The sequence below is a fragment of the Frieseomelitta varia genome, unplaced genomic scaffold, assembly GCF_011392965.1.
Source record: "Frieseomelitta varia isolate USP_RPSP 00005682 unplaced genomic scaffold, Fvar_1.2 scaffold_285, whole genome shotgun sequence".
In the NCBI taxonomy this organism is placed as follows: Eukaryota; Metazoa; Arthropoda; class Insecta; order Hymenoptera; family Apidae; genus Frieseomelitta; species Frieseomelitta varia.
Window position 1 is genome coordinate 170,688 of NW_025110018.1, and position 21,039 is coordinate 191,726.

The 21,039-nt window shown below is 34.3% G+C and overlaps 2 protein-coding genes across 4 annotated transcripts in view; one reads left to right on the forward strand and one right to left on the reverse strand.

Moving 5' to 3' along the window:
- Positions 1–21,039, forward strand: part of LOC122529387 (CAD protein) — a 26,916-nt gene continuing 5,877 nt past the window's right edge. For all 3 annotated transcript variants that reach the window (XM_043655480.1, XM_043655481.1, XM_043655482.1), the window contains exons 1-18: positions 1–1,281; positions 2,086–2,224; positions 3,038–3,323; positions 3,911–4,227; positions 4,694–5,264; positions 5,779–6,012; positions 6,311–6,955; positions 7,528–8,080; positions 8,610–8,985; positions 9,232–9,658; positions 9,991–10,189; positions 10,375–10,526; positions 10,607–10,711; positions 17,732–17,980; positions 19,208–19,459; positions 19,605–19,769; positions 19,887–20,048; positions 20,615–20,786. In XM_043655480.1, coding sequence (XP_043511415.1) covers positions 1,161–1,281; positions 2,086–2,224; positions 3,038–3,323; positions 3,911–4,227; positions 4,694–5,264; positions 5,779–6,012; positions 6,311–6,955; positions 7,528–8,080; positions 8,610–8,985; positions 9,232–9,658; positions 9,991–10,189; positions 10,375–10,526; positions 10,607–10,711; positions 17,732–17,980; positions 19,208–19,459; positions 19,605–19,769; positions 19,887–20,048; positions 20,615–20,786 — 5,125 coding nt within the window. In that variant the 5' untranslated portion in view covers positions 1–1,160. The remainder of the gene's footprint in view (positions 1,282–2,085; positions 2,225–3,037; positions 3,324–3,910; positions 4,228–4,693; positions 5,265–5,778; positions 6,013–6,310; positions 6,956–7,527; positions 8,081–8,609; positions 8,986–9,231; positions 9,659–9,990; positions 10,190–10,374; positions 10,527–10,606; positions 10,712–17,731; positions 17,981–19,207; positions 19,460–19,604; positions 19,770–19,886; positions 20,049–20,614; positions 20,787–21,039) is intronic.
- LOC122529388 lies at positions 11,058–16,147 on the reverse strand. Its single transcript, XM_043655483.1, has 4 exons — positions 15,773–16,147; positions 14,455–14,756; positions 12,498–14,272; positions 11,058–12,180 (listed from the first exon to the last, which is right to left on the reverse strand). Exons 1-4 carry the CDS (start codon positions 15,982–15,984, stop codon positions 11,596–11,598), a joined length of 2,874 nt encoding a protein of 957 aa, XP_043511418.1. The 5' UTR covers positions 15,985–16,147; the 3' UTR covers positions 11,058–11,595.

Genomic DNA, 21,039 nt, shown 5'->3' on the forward strand with positions numbered 1-21,039 from the left:
ACGGAAGAAAATTCAAAAAGTAAATAGAATTACATTTAACGAGAGCAATGAACATTTACAATATATATTCCAAAATAGAATATTGATAAAAAAATATATAATACAAAAGTTTCATACACACATATATACAATTTTGAACTTTCTATAATGTTCGTCACTATCTACACAATGAACGAAACGAAACCGAGCTAAAAAATCTCGAATAACACCGATACGCGTGCATTTTAAATTCAAATCCAATAAGGTGCCATAAAATGGCGCTTGTTCTGTTGCCGTTCTTCTGCATTCGCCACTAGAGGTCCATCACAATCGATGTGTCTTACACAAGTAGTTTGATCTCTGACCTGATTTCTATTCCAATATCTAAACCACAAATCTATTACATTGGCTTATCAACGAATTCATTAGCACACTCAGAATGAAACACTCGCCCTTTTCTTTTCTTCTGTCTTCACATAAACCCTTTCAATCGTTCCAAAAATAACACAGTGTTCCTCTGAAGTGGCGCCAATGTATCGAACCGGCATCGGTCATGTGACAATATGAGCAGAGAACTGTGCGCAAAAGAAGTAAATTGGGCGCCTATCACTAGTGATGGGTTCAAGTTCAATATGTACTCACGAAACGAAGTTACATCTGATACAAAAAGTTTACTTCGTACAATTCAATTGTCTCGTAATTAGGTTCGAGTATGTGCTCTTGATTTTATTTAAATATAGATATTTCAATTTTCTTGAATACGTACAAGAAATTCGAACATTCAAAAATCAAATTTTGGTCAAAATAACTACGAACCACCATAAAAAGTATAATATATGTTTTGCATATTAAGTATTATTAATTTCACATCCAAAATCTAACACTTGATTTTACGTTGTATTTCAAATTTAAATATTGTAGGTGCTTCTTTGCGAAACTATAATATTCGTTTGTTATATCGCTTGCTCGTTCAGCAGAGACATATAGTATACTTAATCCATGCTTGATCCCATCGCTATACGACTGGAACCGCGTTTTACTGTGGCGCTGTGACTGAAGCGATCCCTAAGGGGCACTAGCCATACTCCATTCCCGACTATAAAGCGTAGCATCTACTCATACTAAGACCAGTATTCACCGGGTCGAGAGCACGCTCGGTACTCCGTGAACTATTGAAAAAGATGCACGAGCGTGCGGCTGTCTTTGATCGTACATCTAAAATTGTTTATCTTTTGCTCGAAGATGGTTCTGTCTTTCCGGGAAGACATTTCGGCGCGGAGAAATCGGTCGATGGTGAAATTGGTGAGTGTACGAGCAACACGTGCTCGTCCATTGCGTTGCAGACGCACGTGCACAGTTCTTTCGATAATCGTTTCGACCGTCATCTCTCTTTCTTTCGTCGTATTTTAATGAAACTATTAATGGTCATTACTTTTTATTATTATGTGACTACGTTTTTACGCTTTGTCGGAAGAGATTGTACGCGTTATAAATATAAATGATTAAAGAACCACGTGGGAATATTACTATGTAACTGCTAACTTATCGTATAAGTAGTTTCCACGTGTCAGTTTTGAAAAAACATTGTGATGCTGCATTTCTAAAATTATTTTTACACGTGAAGAGAAATAATTTTATTTACATTTGCTACTACATTTATCTTTGTACTGGCTCCGAAAATTCAAATTTCATCTCGTTAGACTTTGACATTCGTTTCATATCGGAATAATTAAAAGGACTAATGCAATAAGCAGGCAGTTCCATTTTTTTGAATAACTTTAATAAATCAGTGAAAAAATAATACTTATTATTTGAAGTTAATTTTTTTTATACCAAGCGAAAGTCTAAAAAAGAAATATGTAAAAAGTGGAGCTGTCTTCTTCTCTCTACAATTTCTATGGTATATTTAAACTGATTTTATGAATTTTTATATTTCAAATATAAATATAATTTTATATTTTCCGTTCAAAATGAAAGAAAGACTGATTTCTAATAACGAGGTTTCTTCGCTGCTGGGAAAGTTGCGGAAGTAATGGCTAGATTTTAAACCGAATATTGTGTGCGTAACATTGTATACATATGTTCGCACTGATGCATTTTTTACAGTGTTCCAGACCGGTATGGTGGGTTACCCAGAGTCGCTCACAGATCCTTCTTACCATGCTCAAATTTTAGTATTGACATATCCGATAATTGGAAATTATGGAATATTCAACGATGAGGTGGACCAACATAAAATACCATAGTAAGAGACATTCTCTAAAAAAAAAAAAAAAAAAAAAAAAAAAACATAATGTATTGGCTAGAACAGCGTTTTCTAATCTGTGATAAAAACCGCAGAAGTCTTCATATATGCAAAAAAGTGACTGAGAGATTGGGCATATTTTATTTAGAATGAAATAAAAAATAATAAATTATTTCAATTAATTTATTATTACTATTTCAAAGATAACGTAAACAATTATTTAATGTGAGATTCAATAAAATAATTTCCAAATAATTTCTTATTTGAATTAATTCGGTCATTCGAATGAAATAAAAAATAAAATTTGACGTAAGATTATGTACCGAAATCTGTGTTTGCAACGTAGTTGGCAATGTTGATACGCACTTGAGAAATTATTAGAATAAAAATCTAATACAAATACAAAATAAAAATTGATAGACTAATAATGAAATAATCTAAAGAAAAATCGTTTTCATGTTCAAATAAACTAACATTGCATAGTTATTTCAAATAATTCCTAGGTAAATAAGATAATTCAACATATTAAGTTGAATTGAACATCTTTAAAATATTATTTAATTGATGTCCAAGCCTCGGAAAAAAATGTCTTGGAATTTAATACAAAAGATTAAAGAATGCTGTGCTAGAAGAAGCAATTACATTTTAACGGGTTATTCCTTAAAAATCTGTTTACATACCATGGCTATCTTGAATTTTTTTTCTATACTCTTGTTTGCGACTAGTATCTCTCTCTGTAGTAATGGATAAAATTTCGCGGAGATGATAAGAAAGTTGCGATCGGTAACGTCAGTAACATCTTTCCATTTGCAGTTGGTTCGAATCGCATCGAATTTGGACGGCTGCTCTGGTGGTCGGTGAAATTTGCGAAACCCCGAGCCACTGGCGGCAATCCAGAACGCTGTCCAGTTGGATGAAGAAACAAAACATTCCAGGCATATACGAGATCGATACCAGAGCTCTGACAAAAATCATTCGCGAGAAAGGCACGATATTAGGCAGGATCGTGTACGATCGGCCGATTTCTAATCCCGTTTCATCGCTGATCCCTCCGATAGCCGATCCGAACAAGAGAAATCTGGTTGCGGAAGTGGTTCAGGTGCGTAACGACCAACTACTAACATCCAGAGTTGGATGAAAAAGTAAACTTAGTGATTGAAGACTTGATTAGTGATTCAAGACTGTGATTATTAATCATGATTGCTGGTTATTTAATAATTGAATGAATAATTATACGATGAAAGTGATTCATGTAACATGATGTTCATGTCTGAACATTGTTCATGTTCATTATATTATGCTGTAGTGTATTACTTATATAGCTACTAGATATATTATATCAGTTATTCCACTTCTTTGAACATCGTCTATGATGCAATATACATATATCACAGTTATAGCTATTATAATGCATTAGTTTAGTTTAATTTATTGGCACATATTATAATCATAGTGTGGTTCGGTATACATTAAAATATTAATAAATACTGTATTGCACTATTATAGTACATTAATTATTATATTATAATATAGTATGATACTACTGTTATGTAATATAATATTGTAATACCATATTATATTACTTCATTGATTATATTCAATAGATACAAATTTTTTCTACAAACTGTATCGCGATTTAAATGCCACTCTTTCATTCACCATTGATTATCGATCATTGAATTTCAGCCTACACAAAGAACGTACAATTCCGCTGGTTATCCCCGCATATGTGTAATAGACTGCGGTCTAAAGTACAATCAATTGAGGTGCTTGATAAGTCGAGGTGCTCGCGTGGACGTCGTGCCTTGGAATTACGATTTAAGCAAAGCCACTTACGATGGCCTGTTCCTCAGCAATGGACCAGGCGATCCGAGCATGTGCAAAACCACGGTGGAAAGTATTCGATCCATTCTGAAATCGAAAACGCAGAAGCCGATTTTCGGTATCTGTTTGGGACATCAGTTGCTCTGCATTGCCGCTGGTTGCATCACATACAAGATGAAGTACGTATGTACGTCCTAATCGCATGAATAAGCAAATAGAACTCAATGTTAGAACTTCAATGTTTAGAAACATACAAGGTGTACCAATACGTATATGATGCTTTTCTTTCCTTTATGTGATATAAAAACATACTACATGTTTCTAAAAAACTGTTCGTTTTATGTTTGTTATGTGTAATATAAAAACATACTACATGTTTCCAAAAAACTGTTCGTTTTATGTTTGTTACGTGTAATATAAAAACATACTACATGTTTCTAAAAAACTGTTCGTATTTTGTAAAAAATTAATGTCGTTAAACAATTTTCCATTCATGTCCCATTTTAAATTACAGTTCCAAAAGTATGAACTGGCGAAAAAATGATGTTTCTCTCTCAAATCACGTACTCTTCCAATAAAATGCAAATGAATTTATTACTCAATCTAGTAGCTCGGTTTTACGAAGAAAACGTTTGTTGCATACAGCTACGGAAACCGTGGTCATAATCAACCGGTCACGCATCACGGAACCAGTCGTTGTTACATGACCTCGCAGAACCACGGATTCGCGGTCGATGCGAAACAATTACCAACTGATTGGGAACCGCTCTTCACGAATACGAACGACAACAGCAACGAAGGTGTCGTGCATTCGACACTTCCTTATTTTTCGGTTCAATTTCACCCGGAACACACTGCTGGCCCTCAAGATCTTGAATGCTTGTTCGACGTGTTCCTAGAAGTGGTGGTCGACACAGCAAAAGGAGAAAAATCAGTCTCCGTGAAGGAAAGACTGAATAGAAAATTAAACTTCGTGGAGGATATGATGCTGGATTTGTCTGTGCGACCGAAGAAAGTGTTGATTTTGGGATCCGGTGGTCTCAGTATCGGTCAGGCGGGTGAATTCGACTATTCAGGATCGCAAGCGATCAAGGCGTTGCGCGAAGAATGCGTGCAAACGTTGCTGATCAATCCAAATATTGCGACTGTGCAAACATCGAAAGGCATGGCCGATAAGGTCTACTTTCTGCCGATTATTCCGGAATATGTGGAACAGGTATATTGATATTTGTATTATAGAAGAATTTTAAAGGAGACTTTATAGAAATAACAATTGCTGTCATACAAATTATATTAATTATATTATAGAAAAGGACTTTATAGAAAAATTGGTATTTGTATTGGACTCGTTTTTATTTTTTGACAAATTTTAGTCAATTTGTAGAAAAGATGCTTTACTATAGTGTATAATTGTTATATTATATAATACACTTTGGGCGAGATATCTTACAATGTGACATTTTAAATGGAATCTCGTATATCTTCTCATGAAAACTTGAGATATGTCGTCCGAGTAAAACTTGAATCGGATAAAAGCTAATCCCTCGCTTTACAATCTAACTTCGAGATTTTGAACCGAAATATATCATTTAATTCTATTTAACGTAAAATGAAGTAAATTTTATTGATTTAATATATCAATGTATTGATATAAAATTGCTAATTGCTGATTGTTGAATAATATAATAAATTTAATAATAATAATGAATTTCTTGTAATAAAAATTTCAGGTGATACAATCAGAGCGACCCGATGGTGTTCTCTTAACATTCGGTGGGCAGACTGCTCTCAATTGTGGTGTCGAGCTCGAAAAAAACGGAATATTCAAGAAGTACAATATCAAAATTCTTGGAACTCCTATACAATCAATTATAGAGACAGAAGATAGAAAGGTCTTTGCAGAACGCATCGCAGAGATCAATGAAAAAGTTGCCCCAAGTGCGGCGGTGTACTCTATTCAAGAGGTAAGAAAATCGAAAAGAGATTAATTTAGATATTCCTTTAAATTAAAAAATTGAAAAAAAAGATATATTTCATATTTAGAAATATAGTTATTCATCATCATGTCATGTGTAAATGAGTGCAAATTCATATTTTTGCAAAAATAGTAGAACCTAAGCAAAAATAGTGTTATATATTATATTTTTGTGTATTTTTTCACTTTTAAATTTCTCATAAATGTATAATCTACGATCGAGTCACGTGTTTCCTGGTAATTTCAAAGTATTTTAATTATTTAATTATAAACGTTTATTATGTCAGGCATTAGACGCAGCCGAGACATTGGGCTATCCAGTGATGGCCAGAGCAGCCTTTTCTCTCGGAGGATTGGGCTCTGGTTTCGCGAACTCCATGGAAGAGCTACGAAACCTCGCGCAGCAAGCGTTCGCTCATTCAAACCAATTAATCATCGACAAATCGTTAAAAGGCTGGAAAGAAGTGGAATACGAAGTCGTTCGCGATGCCTACGACAATTGTATCACCGTTTGCAACATGGAGAACGTGGATCCTCTTGGTATTCATACAGGAGAGTCTATCGTCGTCGCTCCAAGTCAAACACTGTCCAACAAGGAATATAATATGCTTCGTACCACCGCTATTAACGTGATTAGACACTTTGGAATTGTTGGCGAGTGCAACATTCAATACGCGCTCAATCCAAACACCGAGGAGTATTATATAATCGAAGTGAATGCGAGATTATCTCGTAGCTCCGCATTAGCGAGTAAAGCGACTGGCTATCCGTTGGCTTATGTGGCCGCCAAATTGGCTCTTGGTATTCCTTTACCGCACATTCATAATTCCGTTACGGGAAAAACCACGGCTTGTTTCGAGCCCAGTCTCGATTATTGCGTAGTTAAAATACCGAGATGGGATTTGAGCAAATTTCATCGTGTCAGCACAAAGGTATATGTACACATAGACCATCGGCCAAAAGTTTGGAGCATTTGTTGAAACTATGTTGCTTTGATGAAACCATACGTTTTAGGCAAATGAGATTGTGTTATTAATCCATTAAGACAATATTAACGCAACATTTCCAATTTTCTTTTTTTTTTTTTCAATAAAATTTATACTGTTCGATTCATTTAATTTATTCGGTCAAAAAGATTCAATTAATATTTTCTTCGTTTTTATATAGATTCTATAATAATTTTATGAAGCGTGAAGATACTGATACTTATTTATAAAGTATTACTATTTAAATTATATTAAGATTAGAACAGCACAGGATTTATGTGTCTGTTTATTTTCTGGATGTCGATGAGTGCTCCTAATTTTTGGACATACAAACTAGTTTCAGAATCTCTTTAATTTAATCTCAACATCCACAGTTAATAGGAGATTATTCGTTAATCGTAATTGTCGAAACATAACAAGAATATCGAGCTATTAACAGAATTGCATTAGATGTCCAATTATTTATGCACAGTAGAGTACATAGTTGATCATAAACGATAAGTGTCTATCGATTTTAGATTGGCAGTTCAATGAAAAGCGTGGGAGAGGTGATGGCGATCGGTCGGAAATTCGAGGAAGCTTTTCAGAAAGCTTTGAGGATGGTTGACGAGAATATCAATGGTTTCGATCCGTACGTGAAATCTCCGAACGACGAAGAACTAGAGAAACCTACCGACAAGAGAATGTTCGTCCTTGCAGCATCCATAAAAGCTGGATATACCATCGATCGATTGTACGATCTCACGAAAATTGATAGATGGTTCCTACACAAGATGAAAAATATCATCGACTATTATTTAGTATTGGAAAACACAGATCATACGAAACTGTCACACGAAGTTTTATTACGAGCGAAGCAAATTGGATTTTCTGACAAGCAAATTGCGGCCGTGGTTAAAAGTTCGGAATTAGCTGTTAGAATACAAAGACAGGAGAATAATATACGACCGATGGTGAAACAAATAGACACGGTTGCTGCGGAATGGCCGGCTACGACAAATTATCTTTATTTGACGTATAATGGTACTACACACGATGTTGAATTCCCTGGCGGATATACGATGGTTATAGGTAAGTAATAAACAAAATTGATTGGATGTTATCTAGTACTTGAACTCCCAACACACGAGTTCCGTGATCTCCAAGAGGGTTGTGAGAGCAGTTACTTTTAATTTTTTAGTACTTACAGTGAAGAGCATAACTTGATAGTGAAAAATTGTCGATAAACTAATACTCGAAAAATTGTCGATAAAACTCTGTAAAAAAAGATTACATGACGAGCCATTTACTCCTATTAAAGCGTATTATAGCGTAAGGCTTCTACTTTGACAGTAGTTCTTAAAGTATCTTCTTTTCGAAGATTATTTTACTTTACGTGAGAAAGTAAAAATAATATTTTTGTCGAAAATTGTGACAATTCAAACGCACGTAAAAACATTAAAAAATTTTTTTCACAAACTTCAGTGTGATCATGGAAATTGAAATTTTCTTTTTCAGTTCCACGAGCACTTGTAAAATTTATTGTACGTTTTTTTTTTAATCATTTTATTAAAATTGAAGTTCAAGTTAATTTGTCTACATTTTAACATTGTTCTTTTAGGCTCTGGAGTTTATCGAATCGGTAGTTCGGTAGAATTTGACTGGTGTGCTGTCAGTTGCTTGCGGGAATTACGAAACTTAGGAAGAAAAACGATCATGGTGAACTACAATCCGGAAACAGTTAGCACTGACTACGATATGAGCGATCGATTGTACTTTGAAGAGATATCGTTCGAAGTCGTAATGGATATTTACGATCACGAATGTCCGGAAGGAATAATTTTATCGATGGGAGGTCAGCTTCCAAATAATATTGCTATGGACCTTCATAGGCAACAAGCTAGAATTCTTGGAACTTCACCGGAATCTGTCGATGGAGCTGAAAATCGTTTTAAATTCTCTCGTATGCTGGATGGCATTGGAATTTCACAACCTAGGTACATTATTAACAAGTAAATCGAAAAGGAAAAAAAATAACACTTAAAATATTGACTTTATTTTCCAGAAAAATTGCTATATATTTGAATTTAACTAATTTCAGATGAAAAAAATTTATTTTTCCTTCTGAACATATTTTGAAATTATTCTTTGACTGAATATCACATCTTTAACATTGCTTACATATTCAAACATTAAACTGAATATTCAATTATTATTTTAATGTAACTATAATGTTTATCTAGATGGAAGGAGTTAACTAATTTAAAATCTGCCATCGAGTTTTGCGAGGAAGTCGGTTACCCTTGTTTAGTGCGTCCTTCTTACGTATTAAGTGGTGCTGCAATGAACGTGGCTCATTCGAACCACGATCTCGAATCGTATTTAAAAAGCGCCAGTGAAGTGAACAAAGAGCATCCAGTAGTTATATCGAAGTTTATTCTCGAAGCGAAGGAGATTGACGTCGACGCAGTTGCGTATGATGGAATTATCCTTTGCATGGCAGTATCAGAACACGTGGAGAATGCTGGCGTTCATTCGGGTGACGCTACTCTGGTCACACCACCACAAGATATCAACGCGGAAACGCTGACGAAGATTAAAATGATGTCCAAGGCTATTGCTGCGTCTCTTGGTGTCACTGGTCCTTTCAATATGCAACTTATCGCAAAGGTAACATTTTTTATTAATAGTTTCTAAATTTCAATGTAAAATATTTGACAGTGATAAATTGATAACTAAATTGTTATTGCTGATATAAGTATTAGGATTTACATGTTTATATTTATATTTTTATATCTATATTTATATTTGGATTTACATTTCCTTTTTTTCACGGCAGACTTTATTCGTTTTCCAAGATATTTTCTTCTTTATCCTATATTTTATATTCATGACTTAAAATTATTAGAAAGTGACTATTATTTTGCTCTAATTTAAGGATACGTTCATAGAAATTTTGATAAATAAATAATAAATGGTATTTTCCACAAATTTTATTTTAGGACAATGAGCTAAAAGTCATCGAGTGCAACGTCCGGGTGTCGAGATCTTTCCCGTTCGTGTCGAAAACTCTGGATCATAATTTCGTGGCTATGGCCACGCGATTGATCGTAGGAGAGACTGTAGATCCAGTAGACGTACTTGCCGGATGCGGCAAAGTCGGTATTAAAGTACCACAATTCTCTTTTTCGCGTCTTGCTGGTAAGTACACCACGCTCCAAAAATATCTAAAATTCAAACTTAAAATATTTCTCAATGCCATCATAAAATAGTACTTTATTCACTTCTTCAGTAATTATTTCTTTTAAAACCCTAACGTGGTTCCAAAGCTTTCAACGAGACTGCACGCCAGAAATATCTAATTAAAATCGAAACATTATGTACAGGAGCCGATGTAATGTTGGGTGTAGAGATGGTATCTACTGGGGAGGTGGCTTGTTTCGGAGACAATCGGTACGAAGCTTACTTGAAAGGAATGATAAGCACCGGCTTTCATATACCGCAGAAAGGCATCCTGCTTTCAATTGGAAGTTTTAAGGTATTGTCTCAATCATATCGAGACTTAATTGTATCAACGATTCATACAATATTCTGAGAGTTGACATTTCTTAATTACAGCACAAAATGGAACTGTTACCCTCTATCCGTAGTCTTCACAAGATGGGATATAAATTATACGCCAGCATGGGGACAGCAGATTTCTATACAGAGCACGGAGTGGAGGTAAGCGTATTCTCTTTTAGAAATTTAAATCATATATTTAAATATTTACAATTACAATTTGAAGTTCGGACAAGTTAACATCAAGTATTAATTTAATATTTTCGTTACAATTAATGCATCGTTTTAATTATCTATATTTTAATATTGTTAATACTGTTGCGTTTCGACGATATGAGTTAAAAAGAGAGAGAAAGTGATGGACGACTTGAAAAGTGGAATATCTATATATTTCTATTACGAGAGAAATTTTAATTGATGAGTAATTAACACTTTTACTACTACCGATTTTATGAAATTTAATACTTTAATATTTTTCTCCGTCGTTGAATATTTTTAATGAATTTTTAATGAATTTATGCAAAGATTTTTATACTTCTACATATAAAACTATGTAACCTATCTAAAGTCATAGGAATATTATTTGTAGCAATTAATAATAAAGTTTCGATATTTTTATTATAAATTCTCCTAATATTGAATATACATAATCTACAGAAATTTTCTTCTTTTTTTATGTGGTTGATAATTGATAATTTATAAATTCAAATTTCGAAGAAAAATCTCGTACGTAGCTAATATGTAGTATACTCTATATAACTAGACTTATATACGTTGTAATATAGTAGTATACTATATAAAGTACTCTTTATATCTATGTATATATTGTAAAAAATATCTGGGATACTTTATACAAACTATCTGTTCTCCAGTCATTAGTTCAGATAAACGGAGCTCAAACGGAGAGTTCAATTCCTCTATACGTCTAATAATCGCGTCTAATATTTCTTAACAGTAAGTATAAATAAATTACAGTATAATAAATTAAAACAGATTACATGCTAAATTTTGAGAAATTTATTAGACAACGAAGGAGTCACTCGTTTCTAAATATACGTGGATTCGTTCCCTACAGATTCTGACAAATGAATAACTGGTGTCACTGGTCGATAGTCATCGCTATTCTCGCTCGTCGAATTAGCCGCATTGTTGCTCGCTACGTCCAAATTTAATTTCTCTACATCCTCGTAGTGTCTCTCGTGAACGATCGCTTTAACATTTTTCCTGTCGTCAGTCCTCTTCTCCGGCAGATCCTCGTTCGACTTCGGAATTCTCGCGTGAACTCGACTCGACGAATTCTTCTCACGCGTGAAACGATCGTTTAGAGGGGCAACGTATATAGCGTTCTCCGGGTTCCTATCCGGCGTTTTCGGCGGATCGTCCCTTGATTTCAAAGTGGTTGCCACCTTCTTCCTGATGACCTTGATCTTGTCGCGATATGCCCGAGCATCCTCCGTGTATCTCTGTCGCTCGAAAAGTAGTATGGACAGTCTGTCCGCGTGATCCAGGTAAATCTTTTTTTGCCGATGCGCCTGATACTGGTTACATCGTTCGGCTATTTGTATGAAGTGTTGTATGAAGAAGCCGAGGAGAACGCATAACCTTGGCCCCTCCAACTCGGCGCAACGTGTCTGCAAAGAGAATAGAGGTAGTTTCTAATTCGTAGATCGTAGTCTATCATAGATCACAGATACGTGTAGATAAGATTAAACATTTCCAAAAGTGCAAATAAGTTCATTTGACTGTGCTTTTTTTCGTCGAATGTTAAATGAAATGAATAAATCGTTCGAGATCTAGATTTCTTTACAAGAATTTGACTTTACAAGAATTTGGAATTAGAGTGGTCTTTGAACGCGTTGTATCGTCCTCAAAACGCAATGCGTCACTTGATGACGAACGTTTCAGATAGACGCTTCTAAAGAACGGCTTATCAGAAACTAAAGCTTACCGAGATTTCGATGATAGAGTCGCTGGCCTTACGAGGATTGATTAACGAAACCGATTGGACGGAATGTTTGTTTCGCTGTCTCTTCACCGTGTCCCAAAATCCTGTCCTGTTATATCTCGCATCCAGTGAGACACGATCACCGTACGATTGATTCATCGACGGATTCTGTACATGCTGCGTCAGTTTCGGATTAATCAACGTCAACGTGTCAGCGGTCAGTATCTTCAGCAGCATCTTGTAGTCCAATCGCGGGAATAGGTCGTCGTTGTACCGGATATTCTCCATGGCATGGAACACGTACATCACAGGGTTTTCAGTGATACGTTTCAACTGCTTCTGTGTGTGCAACAGATGTTCACAGGGTATCCTCTGGAAGAGATTCCTGTCCTTGATGAAGTAGTCGTCGAGCCTTGGCTCGTTCTGGCTTATATTGTGATACAGAGAGTACAGCAGCTTCAGCAAACACTCCCCTATTCCACTGTCTGGCCATTTAGACGGATTGGCGTTCTCCTCGATCATCCAGAACAACTTGTGCCTGATGTGCGCTGTAGTTAAGCCGAACATAGTGTCAAAAATCGGCCTCATGAAGGTCTTGTGCAGCATTAGGGTAATCATGTACACTTGGACCTGAGCCTGTGTCAAACAAGTCTCGAGGTATCGTTCAGCCGTCGGGAACACGAGCTGCCACTCGAGGTCCTCAATGAGATTGCTGTTACCGTTCTTCGGGACGAAACCTTCCGGCACCACGTAGCACCCGTAATCCTTCACCTTATCTACGTCGTTGTAGTCAGGCCAGGTACCCCGAGCTCTGTCCAACCACTCTTGGGCGCACATAGGCCACTCCAACCAAATGGCGGGAATAATTTCGTACTGTTCCACTCGACTTTGCATCAGAGCGTTATTCACCATGATCTTGTCGCAATAGAGCACGCATCCTTCCCGCTTCACGTCGTCCACGGCCTCTCGATCGAAACTCAGCGACTCGCCCAATCGCTGTTGGAACACTCTTTTGAAGTGTTTCATGAACTCGGTACTACTCACGTAGAACAGGTCGTAGTTGTGTCGTCTCAAAGCCACTTTGATTCTTCGATGTTTGCTGTTCAACAGATACATCTTGTCCTCGTTCGGATCGTAGATCTTTCCGTCGGATGTGTACGTCACTTTTTTGAAACAACGAATGGGAAACTCTCCGTTCGTTATCCAACATTCGTCCAGTTCTTCGAAGCTAGAGCTGTGAGAGAATCTGGAGTTATGGCTAGTATTGTAACTGCTGTCGCTGCTATACGCGTAATTGTCCGATCGGTAGCCAGAACTGTTGCTGCTCGTGTGATCTTGATTATTTAATCCTTGGATCTTTGATCGAGGCGTTTGCTTCTCCCATCGACGATTCCCTCGGTTGGATAATTCCTCTTTAGACTGGGCCCTCTTGTTCAAACGTCTTCTCTCTTCGGACGAGGATTCGTAGTCAGGCTCAGCCGTTTTGCTGTTACGATTTGAGTGTGGAAAGCTTCTGTTCGTGGACACGCTCTCTTCGTCGCATAAATTTGGCAGGGATTTCGTCAGTTTGGATTTGGAAGACTTCAACATCGTTTGCTTAGATCTGTTTTGCATGACCGTAGAGGCAGATAGGTTGGATCGAGGTCTTGGACCATAGACACTACCATCGCTGTAGAGTTCGTCGTCGTTTTCCGCGATCGATGATAGATCTACGTCGTCTTCTCTTATGGTTTTTCTGGATGTTACAAAATCGTCGAGGACCTGGAGCTGCACATATCCTATGATAACAAACTCAATTTATCATTCTTCCTATTTTCAGAAATGTTGTATATCATGAATACGATCCTTCTTGCAGTATATTTAATAGATATTTACTGTTCCGAATTATATTACTTTCCTCATAAATGAACAAAATATCGAAATGAGATGTTTTTTGTGGATTTGAACATTCATCACCTACCTTGATGCGCCGTTGGCTTCAACAATATATTATAGACGGTCGAGTCATTCACGTTGCTGTAATGTGATGAATAATTTTGTTCGGTGATGTCGATATTGTCGTGAACCGTGTAAATTCGAACCGGTTGCAAAGGCTCGATGATCGTCTGTCGAAAGGTTTGTCTCGTTGACGTGAAACCAACATGTCGAGCGATATGCTCTTGAAGAACATCCGGAAGTAGGACGTGCTTCTGCGGCGGCAAACGCTTGTTCAGTTCTGTTTCGCGTGACGACACAAGCGTCTCCTTTACATGCTTGATTTCTCTGAAATACAATCACTATGTAGGTTTTATTTCCTGCTGGAATCAGTGATAAAATCGCGTTATCGAAGACAATGAATGTTATCGAAGCTGTTCTAAACCTGTCATCATTACAAGAATAAACTTGCTTGCTTGTTCGATCATTCGGAACATATTCTTTTTTTTTTTTTGGCAGCTGATGCTATCGTTTATCAATATACGGACATTTTTCAGATTGTTATAAATATATTTTAAATAAAATTGAAGGATGAAGATTATTTAATATTATATTTATTATATTTATTATATAATTCTTCTAAAAGAAAAAATTTTAATTTTCAGTCGTAATATAAATTATTTCTTATAATTCCATCGTGTTGCAAATCTAACTTAGGATTATTATCGCATATGTAGGTAGTAAATATTGTTCTATTTAATAGTAATTTATAAAGCAAGAAAGAATCAAAGATAATTAGATGAAAATTTATTTTACGCAGCAAGCAAATTTGTGAATGAATGATGAACGAGTGAATGATTGTTGAAGTTTCACATGATCGGCATATGTGTACCTAACCACATGTTGAAAGATTATACCAATTTCCTGAATTGTTAGCCATTCTTTATATATATCACATTGAAGTATATTTCTTCTTTAATGTTTAACAATATACTTTCAAATTTTTGTCATCGTCATTTCATCAATAAAAACAATTTTTTTAATTTGTATAAAAATGCCTTGTATCACAGTCATAATATATTCATAAAATGTAACATTCAATATTTTAAATAAACATTATATAAATTTATATAAAATTTTAAATAAATATTTATAAATTTATATATTTAAATATTAATAAAAATATTAACCTTCAAGTTGTTACAATTACTGTATGTATCTATGAATGTTCAAATATTTAAGAAACAAAGTGTCGTACCTCTTAATATCAATCTGTGAATTTAATTTAACATCAAATGAAAATGCTCACAAATGAAAACATACAATGTAATGTAAAACGGGTGTGAAGGAAAACGATATCTTACTCTTCATAATTTCCAAAAAACTGGACACACATCATAAGATTGTTCAACACGAACATCTCGGGATTCCTTTCCATAGATCTTCTCAAAAACACCAATTCCGCATCGTTGCACTCCTCCTTGCGATTAGGCATTTCGAATTTGTTGCCGTAGCCGTTGCTTTTCTCCGCCTTCTTCCGCGACGTTGGTTTCATCTTCGACTTAGAGTTCCCCATTTTTTTTTTCTTTTTTTATCGATTTCACAGAGACCGATCACTTTTTAAAAAGTAGATTTTAAGAGAACTCCTGATCCTTTCGTCCCTTGATCCTGCGTCAGAATTTTATTCGATCATGACGCGCGTGTAAACGCGCAAAGAACACGTATTCACTCATCGACGAGACAATAATTCACTCGCCAAGTACCACTGCCGATAAATACTTACCTATCGTTATCGAGCAATAGGCAGCTGAACGGTTTAATCGGTGCTCGCTATCGGCTATCGACAATAAAGCTGGCTCTTAGCGCGTGGTACGATAGGAGAATCATTTTTTTTTCTCTTTCTCTCTAAGAATTGAGAATTAATCAGAGAGGAGAATATGAAAAATAAATACACGCGTCTCGTGATCTTAAAAGGTTTGAATTCTCTTCTAGTAGATATAAGGTATTATCTAAAAGCTGAGCAGATCCGAAGTGGAAGGTTTATCAGTTCTTCCCCTACCATCTTTGTTTCACCTCGATCTATTGAAAATATTTAATCACTGTGTCGTAATAGTCTGTAGAAAAATAAGAGGAACTTGAAATGTTTAAGGTCTCTTGAAAAATGGGTAAATGATAGATAATGAGAATATGGAGATCTTTAATACACGTGACGATCTTGATATATTTTTCGACATTTTTATTTTTTAAATACTTTACTACAAGTTTGTTTTATGTTTATACACATCTTGTGATATATTTATGATAGTATAATTTATATCATTTAATACCTATTAAATATTCTTTAATATTTTTATTTTCTAGTCATTTTAGCATTTTGTTGTATTACAAGGTAGTATCGTGTGTGTTTTATAATGTAAAATATTATTAATATAATTATATCATGTAAAGTATTAATATAAATATATAATATAAAATACCAGATATAGTTGTGACACAGATTCATTTTGTTTTTATCACTCAAAGTTTGGAGCATCATTTGAAATAAATGTTTTCGTACATCTAACCCTCAACATTTTTCTATATTTCAATTTTATTCTCACAATCAATTTATCAAACAGGAATAATTTATAATATTTTAAGAAGATATATATTCATATTGTGCATAATCGTCTCTCATTATAGAGTTAATGGAATTTCAAAATGTTTCATATAACACACAAAATACATACATACAAACTCTTTTATATATTATGTTGTAATAAATGTTATTTGCATGTATTTTATCATAGTAAATGTTCGAATATTTTCGTTGGTCAAGTGATCAATTATTTCAAAATGCGAGACACTTGCCGCAGAGATCGTGAAACTTTATTAGCAAAGGATTGCAATTAGAATAGCGTAAAAATGAGCAAGTTTTATTACAGATCGACATAGCTGATAAGAATTATTCTAGGAAGAAAGTTGATTTATCTTATCTTAAGGTCGAACAAAATACCAATCGCAAGTGAATTCTGATGTATCGTATAGAAAATATTTGTAAATTTTTAGCATTGGACATATATATATATATATATATATATACGTTTTCCAAATTCGTATCGAAAATATTTGTAAATTTTTAGCATTGGATATATATATATCTATATATATATATATGTACGTTTTCCAAATTCTTCATATAGTGTATATCATATTTCCGTAAAATAAAATTTCTGTAAAATAATGGTCGTTTATCATCATTTCGATAGATCGTGCGAATGAAAATAAAACGAAAAATATTCGACTGAACGAATGAACTAATGATAATAATGTTTTAATTGCAGGTGGAATCTGTGCAGTGGACCTTTGAGAACATCACTGTCAATGAAGATTCCAGCCCGAGTGAACTTCGACATTTGGCTGACTTCCTTTCGAAGAAACAGTTCGATCTCGTTATTAATCTACCGATGAGAAACGGCGGGGTGCGTCGTGTTTCCAACTTCATGACACATGGATACAGGACGAGAAGGCTTGCTGTTGACTACTCTGTTCCTTTAATTACGGATGTCAAGTGCGCGAAATTACTCGTTGAAGTAAGTACGATGTTCTTTAATATCCTTCTCTTGGATGAATATTTGCAAGGAAAGAAATAGGATTTAAATAGGAATTTATTTTGCCTACCTTTATGCAAATTCATATTTTTCAAAATATAATTTGCAAAGTATTATATTTTGAATATTCTATATATTTATATATTATCATATTATTTTGTGTAATTTTTATATTTTGAAATTACCTTCTTATAAATGCATAATTATGATTATTTTATTTCATAAAGTCTTGTGCTAGTGAAATTTCAAAATTTCTCGTATAATATTACACATGTTCGTAATGTACATATTTGTAGAAAGTCTAAACATTCAAATATTTTCGCTCTGTAATCACTTTGTTATCTGCAATCTTCTGAAAATATTTGCACATTTATTTATCTCTGTGTGTAATTCGGCCTTAAAATTTTTCGTTGAAGGATTTGCGATAATTTTATTTTTTATTATGCCTTCTATACCTATTACACCTTTTATATTTGTAAAATATCTAATAAAACATCACGACGATAAAATTAATTTAATCTAATATCAAAATCGATGTTTATAATTGTCGAAAACTCGAAAATTACTACGATGTTTAAAAAGTTTTTTTGTTTTCAAGTAGTTTAATCTCTAATGTTTAATTTCTCTAATCAAATATTTGAAAATACTGTTTTTCATTAGCACAAATATATATATATATATATATATATTTTTTTTTTTTTTTTTTTATTTTATTTAGTATTCTATACTACGATAAAACTTAGTCATTTTTATTAGGTAAAATATAAAATATTAAACAAACAAGAATACTCTAAAAATAAATATTCCAATCCAATAGAAAAAAATCTATCTATCATCCGAAACTTTTACATGAGTATCCACAATCGAGTTGATGCATATTTATTACAGATATTAATTACATTCATTAAATCTAACAAATTAAATATTCTTTAAATTCAATTAAAAAATAACATTTGTGTTAATTCAAAAATACATATTTTGCTTTTATAAATGAAATACTTTTTACAAATAACTAATTCAACGATATCGCTCAAAATTACTCACAATTACATCGTTGTCATAAAAATATTCGCAATTCGATTAACACGAATTCATAAAAATATCCGAATACTTATGAACGATTTATGCAACAACTGATGAAAAACAGTGAAACGGTTGATACGATTATCGAGAACTGATGTAACGACGAATGTTGCTTCTCTTACGCAGGCTATGAGATTGCTCGGCAGACGTGCACCTCGTATGAAGACTCATACAGATTGTATGTCATCGCGAACGATGATTAAGCTTCCTGGTTTAATCGATATTCACGTACACACACGTGATCCTGGCAGTATCTACAAAGAAGATTTCGCTTCTTGTACCGCTGCTGCTCTCGCTGGCGGTATCACGATGATTTTCGCGATGCCCAACACAAATCCTGCAGTCGTCGATCATCAATCTTTCGCCTTGGCCAAAGAAGTAAGAAATCAGCGTCTATTTTCTTTTCGTGTCAATTTCTTAAAGCCCAATATTGTGTTGCGCGAATGTAATATCATGTAGCTGGATTTTATTTCCTATTATTAATACTAGAACTATCAACTACTTCAACTTTTTTATTTTACAGCGAGCGGTTTTGAATGCCAGATGCGATTATGCAATTTACATTGGCGCCTCGTCGGATAATTATAATATAACACCCGAGTTAGCTCCATTGGCAGCAGGTCTCAAAATGTATCTCAACGAGACGTTTACGACGCTTCGATTAACCGACCTTACCGTGTGGATTAAAGTGAGTATGTCTGTGGTCCTTGAATCGGTACCCTAAGGAAAATAATACTACATGTGTTCTCCAGATAAGATTTACAGATACGGTTATCCCAATTGCTCAACATATCGATGATTTCAGCATTTTCAAAGCTGGCCAAAGAAATATCCTCTTTGCGTTCACGCCGAGAGTCAAACGACTGCTGCGGTTCTTCTATTGGCTGGCTTGCACAACAGGCCGATACACATCTGTCACGTAGCTAGGAAGGAGGAGATCCAAATAATACGCGCGGCCAAGGAAAAAGTACGATATCTTTTTTAGAAATTTTTTCAAGCAGAACGTGTATAATGTAAAACAAGAAGAAACTTGAATTTTAAATTAGAAGATTGTTTAACAGGTTTACTTCTTTTGACATAAAAAGAAAAATGAATCTCACGACTAAGGAAACAATTTTTGCATGCATTTTTCTGTTAGAAAGATTCTTTTTGTATAAAGAAGATTTTGAAAAGATTTTTTTAGGATAAAGATCAAGAAGTTTGTATCTACCTTTTTTGTAATTAACATTAAATTTTAAACCCAGGAATAATTTTACATTTATTTTTTTCAACATAGAAAGATTAATTTCGAAGTTAATAATTTTATTTAAAAAAAAACATAAATTTCAATATCGAGGACAATTTTGAATTAACCGATGAGTTTTATTAAAAAGAGAAGATTAGTTTACTGTATATCTACTTCTTTTTTATCTGTTCATGAATCAAAGATATAAAATACTTCTGTGTTCATTTTTTGATAACAGATATTTTTTTCCGTAATATATATTAATTATTCCGTAATATGTATTATACCTATGTGTATCGTATATTTAGGGAATGGCTGTCACTTGCGAAGTATGTCCTCATCATCTCTTTCTATGTGTGGACGATCTTGAACGTATAGGGCCTGGTCGGGGTCAAGTAAGACCAATATTAGGAACTAAAGAAGATCAACAAGCTCTTTGGGACAATTTGGATGTAATCGATTGTTTCGCAACAGATCATGGTTAGTGACTTAACTTTTATGTTAAATATCCAATGAACTAATTGATGTTGGGTCAGATAGGTATACGAATTCATAATTGATAAACTTCTGTTATCCTTGTCTACTATCTTTCATTATTCAAACAAATAAAAGTAGAATATGGGGAAAGCTTCTATTATCTGAATTTTTCATTTCTTCAAATAAACAAAATTCTATTGTATAATATATCTATAATATATCTATAAAAATAGAAAAGCAATGGGTAAAGAGGCAG